Source organism: Merops nubicus, unplaced genomic scaffold (assembly GCF_000691845.1).
Source record: "Merops nubicus isolate BGI_N331 unplaced genomic scaffold, ASM69184v1 scaffold4565, whole genome shotgun sequence".
NCBI classification, from domain to species: domain Eukaryota; kingdom Metazoa; phylum Chordata; class Aves; order Coraciiformes; family Meropidae; genus Merops; species Merops nubicus.
Genome location: NW_008610108.1, coordinates 2770 through 18925, shown reverse-complemented (window position 1 = coordinate 18925; position 16156 = coordinate 2770). Strand labels below are relative to the sequence as shown.

The 16156-nt window shown below is 40.3% G+C and overlaps 1 protein-coding gene across 1 annotated transcript; it reads right to left on the bottom strand.

Annotated features, from left to right (window-relative positions):
- Positions 1 to 12574: 12574 nt before the first annotated feature.
- Positions 12575 to 15842, bottom strand: ARL14EP (ADP-ribosylation factor-like 14 effector protein). Its single transcript, XM_008940774.1, has 3 exons — positions 15322 to 15842; positions 14265 to 14395; positions 12575 to 12811 (listed from the first exon to the last, which is right to left on the bottom strand). Exons 1-3 carry the CDS (start codon positions 15742 to 15744, stop codon positions 12583 to 12585), a joined length of 783 nt encoding a protein of 260 aa, XP_008939022.1. The 5' UTR covers positions 15745 to 15842; the 3' UTR covers positions 12575 to 12582.
- Between the last annotated feature and the right edge of the window lie 314 nt (positions 15843 to 16156).

Sequence of the window (16156 nt, the reverse complement as noted above, 5' to 3'; positions counted from 1 at the left end):
CCCTGTCTTGACTGCTGTGGCCCATAAGACTTCTCAGACCATCAGCATTTCACAGCTCAGCATTAGGAAACTTAAATGCACCTTGGCTTGCACACTGGTACCAGGTTCCTTAGCACAAGGAGCATGGGGGTTTCATGTGAGTTGTGTGAGCACAGCCTCAAGCTCCACTGAGGCCTCAGTACATCAAATAGGGCTATAGGGTATTTGGATAATGTTCTGGCCTCCCCAGAGTCAGCACATGGGTTTGCAACCACATCCCTTCCACAACTGGCATCGTGAATCAGTGGATTACTGGCATCAGTGGAGGTTGTGATGAAGGACCTTGCTCTAAACACTCATAAATCAGTAGGCAAAGGTGTGGGGGGAGGTCTCCTGCTCTTCACTGATGGTTGCTTTCCTGGATATCACTGGTACATCTGCTCAGACACACTGATAGTAAAACACAGAAGGTGAATGAGATGCATTGTCCCTTTTCCAGTGCAAATGATTCTTCAACACCACACGAAGCAGCTTTGTCTTCACCTGGATTTGGAAGGGTCTGTGAAGCCCTGGACAGCCTTCTCAGACCCAGAAATGGTCCTTCCCAGGCTGAGAGGTATTGGCAAAGCAATGCCTGACAAGCCAAAGTGGGTTTGTGTGTATGCTGGGGTATAAATATAAAACTTCAGAGCCCAAAGCTGTCCCACAGTTACCAGCTGCAAGTACTAAAATTACAGCATTTCTGGGAAACACTGAAACCAAATCAACAGAAAGCTCAAATCTAAAAATATAGCTGTGATTTACAATTCACTTCAAATAGAATTTTACTCCTGTGCTTGTATTTGAAGATATTTATAGATAGTGCAAAAAAGGGACTGGAATTTTGTGTTTATGAACAATAAGGGGGAGCTGTAAGTGGAAAGAAGAGAGGTTGTGGAACATTCTGGCTGAAATGCAGGCTTCCCTACGATGCCCCATCAAGGACACTGACTCTTGACTGTGGCTCAGGCCCTGTCAGCTGTATGCAGCTGTGTCTAAGTATGTGATGTTTTGTTTTTCTGCTCTTGTTTATACTGTTGTAGCTGCTCCTAATCAAACTTGCTGCAGATAAGGTCGCAGCATCCATTTGAACTCGAAGGTGAAAGCACGTGTCTTCATCCTCCTGAGCAACTTCCACATGTGTCTGTGGCTCTGTCACACCACTGGTGAGGAAAATGGAGGGTCTAAAACCTCTTGTCTTTGGGCATCACAGCTAAACTCAGATTTTAGCCTTTCTTTAGGCAGAATGTTTTGCTATATTGATTTCACTTGCATTAAAAATTCTTCTCTGGAAATTAAAGAGTTGGATCTGCCTCATTATTTGAGATCTGAGCTGGCAACTGAGTTAACATTAAAATTACATACACACACAAATCACATTTCCTATGTTACATATAACTGGAACAAAGCGAATATACCAACATTAATAATTTACCTTATGAGCTTGGCTCCCTTTTCTTCTTCTGGAACTTCCACAAGCAGATTGCAATTTCCTCCAATTTATTCATTATTCAAATTCAGTCAACAATTTAAAAGAAAATGTTTACCTACCAGATAGCTTGCATTTTGCTTTCATTTTCACTACTCTGGTGTTTGTGACAAAGTATTTGTCACAGTCATGTAATTAAATCACATAATATAATTTCTTTCCCACAGCTAAATGTAATACTTCTGGGAAAAAAATACTGTCAATGTGTCTATAAAAATCAAATTTCTACAAATAGTCTTGTCTATGTCTGAATTTCATCTACATTCATTCTGACTAACAACTCAACTGCTCAGATGTTTAGCAAATGATCATTAAAACAGGCAAAGCAGCTTTATTTCCCTGCTTCTCCCTGAAGAAAGAAAATACATTTTCTGTCCTTTAGCTTTTCCCTGGATCTGCAGGTGCCATTAACAAATAAAAGGCTACTGAGAGCAGATGTCTTTTAGCCAGCTTTTATTCACTTCCTAGAAGCAGCCTTTGGGTTTCTGCAGCTCCATGGGCCACAAGTGAAAAACAATACGGAACCAAAGAAACCACAGGTATCAGAAGGACAATAAATCTTCTGTCACTCTTTGCCCAGCTCTTGTTTTCATTTTTCTTACCCAGGACAAGTTTTTTTACCCCCTATTAGTTATTTTTATTGTTAATTTCTAATCTCATTTATTGAGGGGTTAGCAAGTCATGAAGCCTGCTCATAGAAGCTTAAAAGGCACCAGACAGACCTTTGCCCTTCTTCCTCTCTGATTTTCAGCTAAGCATGCCACTGCTCCTCACACTCCAAAATCTCTGTTGTAAGGATAGGATGCAATTTCCTTCTATTAGCACTGGAAAGATAGGGTCCTACCAGCCCTAAGTCCTTACCATGGCCATAAATCCAAGCAGAACTCCAAATCTGATCAGCCATAATCCTCTTGTGTGAAGAGCATAAGTCAAGCCCTGTGGGCTGTGTGGTTCCTGTGAGGTGAACCACCCAGGTAGCTCTCCATTACTGGCCTAACTACTTGTGCCTTCAAATAAAGATAGAAATAAATATATAAAGATGAAAAAAAAAATCTGCCCTAGGAGACAGCATTACTAAAGAGTATGTAGGAGAGTTTTCTGTCTTAACTTTCAGCTTCCTGCCACAGCGACCACTAAACATGAGCAGACTGTGTATGAAACCTGCAGATTGCTCTGCTGGACACTGTAGGGGTGACACGTGGATGCCACCCGGGCAGCTGGCCCAGCACAAGCACTGCACGTCCCACAACGGGAGGTGGAATTCCACTGAAAAGTAACTATGGAATTAACACAGTGAATGTGCAACCCCAGGCTGCAGCCTGCAGCTCCTCCATGGCTGAGGCACAAACAGTTGCTCTGCACAGGAGCAAGCTGTGACTCTGCAGCCTGACGTAGCTGTCCTGTCAACAGGGCTTGTCCACTGAGGACACCAGCATCCCTGGTCACCGCTGGCAGGAGCTCTTGGATACCTACAGGGTCTGTCTGAAGTTCAGCTGCTGGGTCATAATGCATGTATGTGACTGAGACATGAGAGGGGACTCATTCCATGGAGGATTTCTGCCATCCCGGTCCTTGACGCTGCTGAACAAATGTCAGGATTTTAACACCAGTTTGCACGTGTACAGCTCCTCGGGACAAGCAAAGCTGAGCCACAGCAGGAGCCCTGCTGCTGCAGAGAGGCTGCGTGAAGGCAGGGCTCCCAGCAGGGTCAGCTCTCAGAGGGTGGGAATCTCTTCTTCCAAATCTATTCTGCCTTCTAAACAGCAGCATGCTCTCTGCGTTTTTGGAGGAGACAGAATGGATTTAGAAAGTGGCTGCTTATTGATTTATAGTCTTCCTGCTGGACATTGTTTTTTATTAAAGAAAGCAGATACTCAATAGGGTTAACCAGTAATGGGAATTGACTTTTCACTAATTGCACAGAACCTGGCATTAATACATTTTAATAGAAAATAGGCCTGTGCGTTCCAGATCAATCCAAAAGTTTTTCCTGACTACGCTACAGACAAAGAACTCCAACATCAACAGCACAGCAAAAAAAGCCATTTCATTTATTTATTTATTATCCCCCCAGTTATCAAGATAGGGCCATATCTCCAGGGAAGGAGGGAAATGCTGTAACTTGGCCACTCTTCCGCTGCCTGTTCACTCCGCAGGGATCATTATTTCCCCGTGTGCTATTCTGCCCCACTTGCCTGGTTTGTACACAGAGGAACATTTTTGTCTGCCTCAGGTACGGTGGGATGCAGGGAGAATAAATGTCCTTGAAGTAAGGTTGACATTAGAAATAAACCAATTTATTATTTAATAAATATTATAAATATTTATAAAGAAATGTTGGTTTTATTTTTTTAATTATCATTATAGGCTTGTTTTAAATGTTAATGGTATGAAATGAATTCTCTGTATATTCAGCTTCACTTTCTGGTTTCTCATTAGAGGAGTACAACGGGATTAACAGCTGTGCCCTGTTGAACACCCTCTCCCTTCCCAGCCCTTCACCTGCAGCCAGCTCTCTCTTGAGTTCCTCCAACACTTTAAAAGCTCCAGCTTCCACCAGAGCAGTCCCTGCCTGGCAGTCTTGCTGCGTTTCTCTTTTGGTCCAGAGAACATGGAGCCACTGAAGTAATTCTCTGTGACAAAAAGTTTGGTGGTTGTCAAAAACCCCTCAGGGTTATCTCAGTTGTGTAGCTCCCCAGGCTGCAGCAACTGAGAAGGTATCATGAGTTTGGGGGTCCAGCAGAGGAAAGTTAGCGTGTTCAGTTACAAACACTCTGTTCTTCACCCAAATGTTGTCACTAATGTTGAACATTTGCTAAAATAAGTCTTGCTCCTGTTATGCAGTTTACATTCAGTTTGCATTGCCTGTCAGCCACCTCCGTAGAAAGCAGCAGACAAACTACACGGGATCAAGATTGTCCCAGTGAAAACTCTCCTGGTAAATGAGAATAGGTGCTCTCACAACAAATAGCGGTTCCAAGTGGAGCAAATTGGAGTCCTGGCCTCTTTTAGGCACTATTACCAGTCAAATAAAGCAGCTAATAATCAAGGATTGCTGTTTCGTTTCATGCACTTAAATAAAACAGATTGGCAAAACCTTACTAGTGGTTTGTGACACTCGAGCCTGATCCCAGCCGGCTCCTGAGATAGGCTCCTGCAGAAAGGGTTTCTTCACCAGCTTCAGACTTTTAAAGGGTGGAAGCTCATGACTTTATCTGACTAAAGTTTGAAGCAGCCTCACCTTTATAACTACCCCTCCCATAGTTAATGGCTGCTTTGATCTCCCCCTTTAGCCTCCTCTGAGCCCAACTTGGAGAAAAAAAGCCTCATTCCCCAGGGCACCGGCAGTGACACGGGAGCTGACAAAGGGCAATGCTAATTAATGCTGCATGCTAGTTAGTGATGTATGCTCATGTCATGAGAAAATCATTTTTAGGTCCCTGTAGTTCACACAGCTTGGCTTGCGTTGCCAGGCGTCCATCCAGCGGGCCCTGGGATGGGCTGGGATCCAGCAAAGCTGGATTATCCCAATCCAGGCAAAAGCAGCTCTCAAAAAGGAATCCTAAACTTCTGAGCATTTCTGGCTCATCACAACACTCTGTGTATAACAGAGCCAAACTGCAGAGGGCAACTCGCTCCACAGGGGAGGGGATCATCCAGAATCCCTCTCTAGCTAGTCCCAGTAGCTACGGCTCTGGGGGTTTGGGCACAGGAGGACCCGGGAAGGCAGGAGGTCCCTCCCCTCTGGCAGTGCCTCAGGCTGAGCCTGCAGCCTTGCCATCCCACAGGACGGCGAGGGTGGTGATTATTTCTTTTCTTCTGTGTTTTGTTGCTTAAGCTACAGCTCAGTGTTAAGAAAGCAACAGCAGTTTCCCAAGACTACTATTTAAAAGCATGTTATGATAACACCTGTAAAACACTACTAATAGAATGTTAATATCCTATCCTGAAGTGAATTTATGCCATTACTTCTCTGTGATAAAGACACCTATATTTGTCCTTTTTTTCATAACATGGTAGTTCAGAGACAAAGAGGCACTCTACTAGTAGTGCTGGACATTGGTTTCTTCCGGATACCTGCAGATATGCAGAGTAACTTTTATTTAGTAAGACATGACTTAGAAGTGAAAGGGTAACCATTTCTGAACATAACCTTGGCTTTTCACTTCTAGTAATTATCCTTTAATTGCATTACCCTATTTGAAATAGAGTTGTAATTGAAAAAAAATAATTTGACATTCCCTGATGTATACTCTGACATGCATTATTTGCTTTTTATTCAAACATAAATGTTCTCTATAACATTATCAAAGAAAGGAGGAAAATAAAGCCGAATTGAAATGTCAGTAGTAATTTCTGACATGTAAGAAGCATCACCAACTAGTGCTGGATGGTAGACAATGGGTTTCAATTCACTTCAAAACATAAAATTGTGAAATTAGCAGAGTTAGAGAGAAGAAGAGCTGTAAAAGGGGAAGAGCTACAGCTCCACCCCTCCAGGAGAGCTCTCTGTTGCACATCAGAACACCAAGCCAGCTACCAGCTGTAACTGAGTGATGAATGGGCCTTTCAAGATACAATGGAGTAGAAGATAGAGAAGGATAATTTCCAGCCTTACAGTTAACTATTGAATAATTGTTAAGGTCAATAAAAGTCAATGTAGCGGAGGTCCCCTTTACACACACCCTATGGTACAGAACACCCATGGTTTGGCATCTTCCCTTTCAATTCCTCTTGGTAGGGATTAAAAAGAAAATCCACTCTGATCAGCAGCAATTTACACCTTGTCATTTGCACAGTGTACTTCTGAGAGGTGAGCTCCAGCTAGTTTGGCTGGATCAGCTACAGTCCTGTGTGCACTGATAGACACACACACAGCTCTCTCAGGATTTGTAAGAAGTAAAAACCACCTGGTGAGGTTCAGGATTTGAATCAGCTTTAGACTATTTGGGGTACTATGCCCCAAAATTAAATTTAATTTTTAAAAACCCACAAATATTCCAGGTACAAAGTTAATGGGTTATTTTCTGCCTTTTTCTGGAAGAAATCTATTACTTAAAGGAATCAGTAAGTGCTCAGACAGTCCATCAGAAAACTGGTAGCTCAGCACATTACCCCAGTATGGGACAGAGGTGCCCAGCTGGGATGGAGCTGGATGCTGCAGTTCACTCACACCCAAGGAGGGGAAACTGCAGACACCTTCTGCAGTGGTTCCCATGATGGATTTCCTTTGTCAGCAGCCCTGCATTCTCATTTGCTCCAAACAAGATCTAGCCCAATGTTTTACTTCAAAGAGTCAGCAGTTCACAGACAAGAAATTAACACAGGGGAGTCATAAAGCAGAGGTAGTTGGCACAGACTAGGCTGGATAAATTGTGCCCTTCTGGTTTTCTGATGAAAGCAAAATCAAATTCAAAACACAACAGCAGGAAGAAAACCTTCTCTTGAGAAAAATAACATTCTGGGTTTGCCTAGAGATGTAGCCATCTTTTGTTAGTGTAAGTTAATTACTATGTGCTTTCTACCCAGATACTTTACAGATACAGATACAGATAACCACATCCAACAGAAGGCATATGAAAAGTCATCTGTTCTACCTCTCCATGTTCCGCTGCCTTGTTCCTATGTCCAAGCTTGACTCTGACCTCCAGTGGGAAGCCCAAATATTTAAGACCAGATCCAGGCATTTGGCACTTAACGTTTCACAGTGAGCCCAGGCTTCTCCAGATCTGGTCTTTAGGGGACAGTCCATGAAAGGTTACCCAAAGATTTTATTTTGGGACCCCAGCAGCAGAAACAGACTTTATTTTACGTATACACTGATTGTTGCTCTGTAGCTGCCTTCTACAGTGGCTTCCCAAGATCATATCATAAGATCTCAGGCACAACCTCTACTCCTGTGTCAGTACAAAACCCTACATAACATGTGAGGGTGTGAACAGTGTCTTTGTCCAAACAGTCCTACCAGCTTTGGTGCTCCATCGTGACACATTTCACTTGTGCAGAACCCATTTTCTCGTCCCGCTTACCCACCTAAGTAATTTCACTGGAGTCAGCAGGACTGTTAATACGAGTGCACTACTGAGACAGAAGAGCTTGCTATTGCCACTGAAATACAGGGACAACAAACTGGCTTGATGGAACAGTGGAGCCCCCTCAGCAATGCCTGCACAATTTAAGGAGTCTGGCTTGAGGTTAGACATACTACACAAAGATGTTTAACAGAGTAATTACTCTGATTTGTCTCTTTATTCTTACAGATTGGGCTGAAACTAAGATAACTGAAAACTAAGCTGAAACACAATCCCTTTAATTAATACCTATTAAGAAAAGCCAGTTGTCAGGAGCAAGGTTGCAACAACATTGATTTAGGACAAAAACATTGATTTTGATCCAACAAACTGGATTTCGGAAACTTACTTTGCTGCTGGAAGTTGGTAAAGATCTGATTTTCTACGTTTAAGCAAAGTTGTGTTACTGAAATAGCTCTGTAGCCTTTATATAGACATCAGATTGCAATGCTTGTTTCTTCTCTGAGCTGGGCTCTGAAGAGTGTACTTTGATCCTTTGTTCTAGCTTCTTACATGACTTATAAAATTGAATAGGATTCTAGTGATTTCTTTTTGGGAAGTTTTTAAGTTCTGATGGTTTTGGTAAGTGCGTTGCTTGAGGCACTTAGCTGGTGCTTACTGACACTATTTTGTTCTTTTATTTTTATATGTAAATTAATGTTTTCTGCTTCATGGTATTAATTCAGTAGCTAGAATGAATAATTTAAAGTAGGTAGAGCTAGCAATTAAAATGCAAGAACAAACAGAAGAATAACAGAAAAATCAGAAGATGACAGAAGAGAATTGCATGTACTCCTGGTTGCAGTCTGTGGCTCTGCGTGGACAGTACATGACTCTCTACTCTCAGGAGCTCAGAGTGGATAGTGCTGTCACCTGCGGGTGAGATGGAGAACTGAGTTTATTGTACTCCAGCTGTTAATGTTACCCTAACAGGAGCCGAGAAGGGCAAGTAATTTAGTGTGCCATACAGATTTAATTTGCTAGTAAGTCCATGTGTCTCAGCTGCCAAAGGAAGCTGGAGGAAGAGAAGAATTAGGACAATTTTCTCACCACTTAGTAATAGTAGGAGACTCAGGGAAACGTTTCCTACCCCTGACTGCCCTTCTTGTCTTTCCCCACCCTGGTCTACCACAGGTTACGTTAGGCTTCTTCTGGTTGCTGTTGTAGCTACTCTGGTAAAATGCTGTCAGAATTTCACCTGTTTGTCTGGGAAACAGGCCACGTGTGGTTATTCAGCTGTGTATTGTAGCACCAGTGTGGATGTCAGAAAGGTTTCCTGGTTTGCTAACAAGTGCAGGACCCTGCTGAGGGTGTTTCTTGCTTACCCTATACTGAATTTCTAAGGGAAGGCTCAGGTAGAAGTTCTAAACCAGTTTCATAGCGAACACTGCAAATTGTACATGTCTCTACAAAAATGGGCTGATCTCTACTTAAAGAACTATTAATTGGCAAGGTGTTCGGGGTGCTGGATGAGAAGCTTCTATAAAGACCAAAAAGCAAATCAGTTTCTCCTAAGTGCTAGTCTTGTACTTGGGTCTGCTCTGCTGCAGCCTCCCAGCCGTGGGTAATGTCTCTATTGTCCTGGGCTCGATGCCTGAATCTGTGGAAGAGCAAATTCCCTCCTGCTCAGGGACTGGGATGCAGCTCTTAAGAGGTGCACCAGCAGAAGCTCATGGCCAGGTTTGCAGGAAGCTGATGCCCTCTACTGGGAATCAGGAAAGTGTAAAATGTAACCCCCTATTTCAAGGCAGCACCATGTTTTGAACAAAAGCCCTACAAAGAGTGAAGTGGGCAGTTTAATTGCAACTGCTCACACCTCCCTACAATATCCTTTAATATGTGCTTGGGAGAGCTGTTAACACCTAACTGCAGTGAATGAACGTAAGAATAATTTCCACATTGGTAGATATTAGATGGAACTTGTAATTAAAGATCATTAAATATAATCCTTTTTTAATAAACTGTTCTTCTGCTATTAGTAGGATTTAAAAGCATGTATAACCTAAGATTTGAGAGAACTGTTTAGCCTGTTTAAGTAAAGTTGTCATTAGAATGGTGTGATATCAGCTGGTTAGAAGTCAGTATAAAGGTGAATAAAATTTTAAGAATGTTTGCTGAAGAATTATTACAGAAAATTATCTGGACCATGAGGGACTAGATACTCTATGCCATGTTCCACCGAGAAATCAGCTGAGAAATGCTGAAACTGCATCTATTGAGACACAAATATTGCCACAAAACCTGATTCTGACTTTAGTGCAAAGCAAACAAATTGGAAGCGCAGTGTCCTAAACTTGATGTGAATTTGGTCTGGGTGAGAAAAACTAAACCAGTGCTTTAATGCTGTACTTAAGCCATTAAAAAACTAGAGCTTCTGTTCCATAAACTCAAATTGATCCATGGGATATGTATTATTCATGAACTAGGTTCTTTTGTTGTCGTTGACTTCTTTTGAATATCTAAACAATGCCAAGGCATTGTTTGCAATTAATATCAAAAGGCAGATTTTGACATGGCAGCTGGGGTCCATCTGCAGTTGGCTTTTCTCTAATACATGCAGAGTTAAGTGGTTACTACACCTGGTTTATGAATTTTGACTTCTGTGGAAAGCAGCGGTTTCCTTTGGGTATATTACAAGAGCACACTGTTTAATGGGCTTAGCTGTAAATTCTGAAAGATGGACTACACATACTATTGGAGCAATATGCAATTGCTGCTAGAGCATGATAAAATAGCTTGTGTATTGTGCTGATGGGCTAAGTGTGTGTGGTGTTTATCAAAACGTGCAGGAAAAAATGCAAGATAATCTCATAGCTGTAATCATTTTAAATCTAGCAACATTTAAAACTTGTAACACCATCTTTTAACAGAAAAAATAAATGAGGGAGACATGGAAAGGTATAAAAACATACTACTGAACTTAGTAAAACAAAGCCCTGTTTTACAGGGAAAAAAAAAAACTTAAGTCCCCAACAGCTTCTGTAGCAAACAGTACTTGGCACACCTTTTACTAAAGAGCAGTCTTGTGCATTTTGTTAGGAAACAACCTGAGTGATTTATTTGGGAAAGTACCAGTTGCTAGTCAATCTGTAAAATGAGACTGCACACAATAACTCTTCAGAGACTTAACAGAGATGGAGAAATACAGTTGTAATTATGGTGTGCTCTAAGCAATTTAAGCCACTGGTAGGCTTGTACTTCAGTGAAAGGCTTTAACAGTTACTGAATCCAAGTCTAACTGTGGACTGAAGTGGTTAGTTATACTCATCAAACACTTGGAAGCCTATTAAGTTTCTTAACAATGGGTACTGCTGACTCTGGTTGAGCTTAAAAAATAATAAAAACATAAAAATTACAAGACTGGGCCAGCTTTTTCCCTCTCACTTTTGTGGAGGTATCTATTTTTGTTTTCATCCAATTCAAAAAGTCAAGAGATGAAACAGTTCTGAATGCAGATCAAGCACAGAAGATAAACTGCTGTGTCAGGATAAATAGGCTCTGCAGACAAAAGCCAAGTGTACTGAATGCCATCTGCACGGAAGGGCAGCCAGTGCCATCACTCGTTGTGGTGCTGCTGTCTGGGAAGGCGTAAGAGCGTGCTGCTCTCCCTAAATAAACTCACAGGATGGTTCTTATGATAAATGTGGCTGGGATTCAAGACCAACAACAGACACATTCATTGGGAGAACAGCCAATGCTCTGGCCAAAAAACGTCTTTATTTTCGTGGCAGATATAACAAAAATGTAGTGCAAGTCGCTGCTTTACTTCACTAGGACAGCAGATGTCAGCACAACCCAAAGCACAACTTCGGATTTTAGCAATGCAACTTTCACTAGCCCAGAAAATACACTAAATGAATTGCAAGATTATACAACTTTACTAACTAAGCCTTTGGAAATTAATAGTTAACAGTATTCTTCAATAAATGTGACCCAATAAACATGGAGGCCTCCCATGTTTATTTGGTCTATCAAAGAAACAGGAAATTTATCAAAAACACAATGGAAACAAGAAGGAATAATGTTCCATGTTACTAAGATTTCAGTTATAGAAATCTTTTCCATAACACTTGTTATACTGTAGAACTTTAATCTTCTGAGGATAGATAAGAACAATTTAAATTTAACCTTTTTTTTTTTTTTTTCTTTGTAGCATTCTGGATATTCTCATTTTGGGAACAGACACTCAAATTCACTGCAGCTGCATGTAAACTTTTACCTTAAAAACAAGTAACAAGTAAAAAGGGGAGAGGGTTGTTAAATACCAGCCCAGTTCAATTACTGACTAGTAATAAATACAGCAAAATTACTTTCAATTGTTATACAGAAACCAACAAAATAGTGCCCCAATTAAATATTTTTCAATGCTTTGACAGTTCAATAATGCTGTAACAGTGAGGCCTGAATTCATAAGGAAAACTTGATCTCAAATCCCAGTAACATGAATGGGATCCGAACTCCTGAATTCCTTTGATTCCATTTAAGTGAACAGGATTGACTTTATCAGATGTAGCTGGGATAATCTATAGAAGATATAGTGGTCACTATTAATACTGGAGAATATTAATACTGCATGTAAAGTCACAGAGACATTTTTAGAATGTTTCATGTACAACATATTTGAACCCCTAAGATCCTGAAGCAGAGAAGGAAAAATGAGGGATACATGGAGATGGTACACTCTACAAAACAGTGTATGAAAGAATAGTGAGTGACTCACAATAGATCACATGAAAATTTAGCACCTTACACTTAAATACAGTGAAAGACTATTCAGTGAGAACTTGGATGACTAACAAGAGTGAGCACAAGGTAGAATGAAGTGTGAAAAGACAGCAGTGTGATTATTTCCATAATCATACTGAAAACAAATGGGAAAGCAAGCACATAAATCACATGGATTGTGACAAATTCCAATACCTGTCATTAAACACTAAACTCTGAATGTGCTGTGTTTAATCAAAGCATGGGATATAAACTCAGGATAAATAGTGCACATTTACACTAACCAACATGCTTATTTCTAATGATCTCTCCTCCTTCTATCTCAATCTGCTCATAGAGCCACTTGCGGTCACAGCGACATTCCGCTCCACACTTGTTGGAGCCACACTTGGGGCAGGCATAGAAACACCCCAGGCAGTCTTCATCCAGACAATCACAGAGGTCCATCCCACTGTAAAGCAGTAGCCCTTGGCTATCGTAGACTTTACTCTTGGCTGGTATAACTTGCCTGCATAATGAGAAACAACAGTTATTTCCATGTTAAAAATTAAAAAAAAAAAAAATCAGTTTTGATGTCAAGCTGCTGCTGGCTGAGGACAGAAGTTTGCTGTCTTTAGGGGTTCATTTTAACACTCCATTAATTGAAAAGATGTGTATGTGTTACTGTATTTGAAAGCAATTCTCAGTCCTAATTTTCTCTCTGCTATAGTGCTTTTGAGATAATTTCAAAAATGGGAAGTTTTTATTTCTTCACTAGCACACAGATCCAAGCACTTAGGAATACTCTTAGTTATATGATGTAAACTTCAGGTGAACTTTCAGATGATGTGAAATACTCCCCGAGTTGACTTTTCTAACATGTAGCTGTAATTGAAAGGAGGTCATGTAGAACCATTTAGGGTGCATACACTAATTTTTTTTTCATGCTCTTATTAGCTATGTATGTAACAACTGCAGAATTACAGAAAAAGACAGTTTAGAAGGGACCCCTGGAAGTTACCTTGTCTGACCCTTTGTTCAAAGCCAGGTCCATGCAAATTAGGTTGTTTAGGGCTGCACCTAGCCGAGCTCTGAACAGCTCTAATATGAGAGATGCCACAACACTTTTGATCCGATGTTTTACTACATACATAGAAAAAGTTTTCTAATATATCAACAGAATTTTCCTGTTTGCAGCTTGTGCCCAAACTGAGTAGAAGGAACAAATGGAAGGGAAACAAATGTGCAGTTTGTGAGCAGCACATCTAGTAGCTGTTTCTGTCTTGCAAGGTTAAGTTTAGGTGGAAAGCAGGGGACAGGCACTAGAGTGATCTTTCTTGCACGTTTTAACAAATATTTAACTAGTTAAAGCTGGAATTTCTATTGCTCTCATTTTAGGACAAGACTGAATTGGTCCAAACTTTTAGTGGAAAATGATAGACAAAATCCAGCTGCATATACCCTTCCTCTGTAGAAACCATGATTTCAAAATCAGTCACATTAGAAGGCTGTAATTTGTTACCTAATATTGTTCACTTGGACACTAACTTCCTTTTCCAAAAAGAAGGTGAGGTTCTAACTTGCACACTTTTTTTACAATGTGTAAACAATTGAATTTATTGAAAGATGACCACTCTAATATCTTAACTGTAGTCTAGTTGATCTTGCTGTATTCAAATTTAGTTCATTATCAGAATTTTTGTTTATGGATAAATTAATAGCTCTATCTATGATCTGTGTAGTATTGGCATTCCTTACCAAATATTTGTTTGTATTCTAACTGCCTGAAATATAGACTGTGTCCTAACACTTTCTTTTGTTTTACCTCCATAGTGACAGTGAGCTTTAACCTCAAACCCCAAAAAGGTGATTTATAAACATGCAAACATCAATATAGAAAATTTTAGTGTTACAGGGCCACTGACTATCACAGCTATTTTATTCTGGAGTGCAAGTTAATGTAAATCCAGGAAACAGCTCACCTGTCTGAATTAAATGATGCACTTTTTGTTTGCAGCCTTCTTTTTTCCCTCTTACTTGTCTCGGGAATGAATTCAGTCTGTCTTCCTGGATTAGCAAACTGTAAAGACTTTAAAGCCTTAGCTGTACGCCCCTGAACAAAGACAGATAATTTCATTTAAATACAAATACAAAATTAAATTAATAAGAATGTCTAGTCAAGCCAGGATATTGTAATAACTTGGATGAACTGTTGACCTCAACTCTAATCTTTATGCTGAGGAACAGTACCAGTCTTAAAACCACACAATGCAAGTTTTATAGTTTTGATCAGTACTCTCAAATTTCACCTCTATCAGTCTCCTAATCATACCAACATATAATTGAAAAATACGTTTGGGCAACAGCTCATAGAATGCATTTCTGCTTTGCCATGGGGCACAGATGGATGAGCTCTTGCCAGTTTGGTTGTCCACACTTCTACTCATCAGCTGCATTCATCTTGAACAATGCATCCAATAATGTACAAGCTGTGCTCCAAACTCAGCACTTAAACATTATCCTCCCACATCAGTTCAGTGGTGCCCCTGAACAAACACCATGGCCTTCACAGCTCAGACACCACAACAAGAGTACACTTAATTCACCCTGGTGCACATTCTAATGTGCTAATGAACTGCTGGAGAAGAGAATAAACCTGAAGTTTATCTCAACAGGCTTAGAAGCAACCTTTGGAATGTTCAGTTTTAAGCACATGAGATTATTTTTTCCAAGGCTTGAATAGCATCTTATAATACCAGCAGCAGTCTGGTATTTATTTAACTTTATGAGTTGAAAGTCACTCTTGTAGACACAATAATTTGAATTTAAAAGGCCATACTATTTAATTGGGGAAGAGGATTTTTTTTAAGGTCCTCCAAATAAAGGTCTAAATATATTAAACTCCCACACATCTGAAAGACTACACCCTTTCATATTTCTATTAAAAAACTTAATTTCTTTATGTAGGACTTGTGTGAAGCCCAACTCCAATAGCCTGCAGAACTTAGGGGGGATGGGAAAACTGATCCATATACATACGTCCGAATCAAGTTTTCTTCTTTGGCGATCTTCGGATTCAACATCCACGCTTCCATTTATTATCTGCATACATTTGGGACAAAGCTTCCAACCAGGTACAAACTGTCTTCCAAACTTGGCACTTAGAAAAGTTGCATCATCTAAATCAATTGCTCGTAAATTTTTCTTTGATACTTTTCTGTGTATATTAAAGGGATCACAGCATGATTTTTGTAAGTCTTCAAATCTTTCAATGTAAATTTTTGCATGGTGGAAGCAGATTGTATTGTTCTCTGAAAGGGTTATTCCAGTCCTAAGCTGAAGTAACAGTAGATCAGATGAAGAAACATCTTGCTTAACCTTGAAGCCAGTGTGGCGGGTATAATAGGTCTTATGGCATTCACTGGTAGCTTGAAGCTGAACTCCAACTGAACAAGGATCCATTTTACTTTATGAGAACAACTTATTTTGCTTATTTTGCCTAAAATGAATTCTTTGAAGTCTTTAGTAGTTTCTATGAAGATCACCCTAGAGAAAGCATTAAAATCAATCAGATTTGTGCTGCAAACCTTTTTCTGTAAACTTGACAGGCTAGGTTTAAGTAATCTAAAAAACACGTAAAGAAATTATGGCTTTCTATTCTAGGTAAGACTAAAAATACACTAAACTTAATTGTGGAATTAAACCATGCATCTCATATTCCTTTCAGAAGCGTGTTTTTCCATCTACACTATCAATTCAAAATGTTTAGTAGCATTACTGTCTCAAAAGCAAGCTGGGGGCAATGCAAGAGATGGATGAAGCGTTCAGAGAGCACCCTGGTCATAAGCCTACTGGGGGGCCTCCCCTCTTGGCA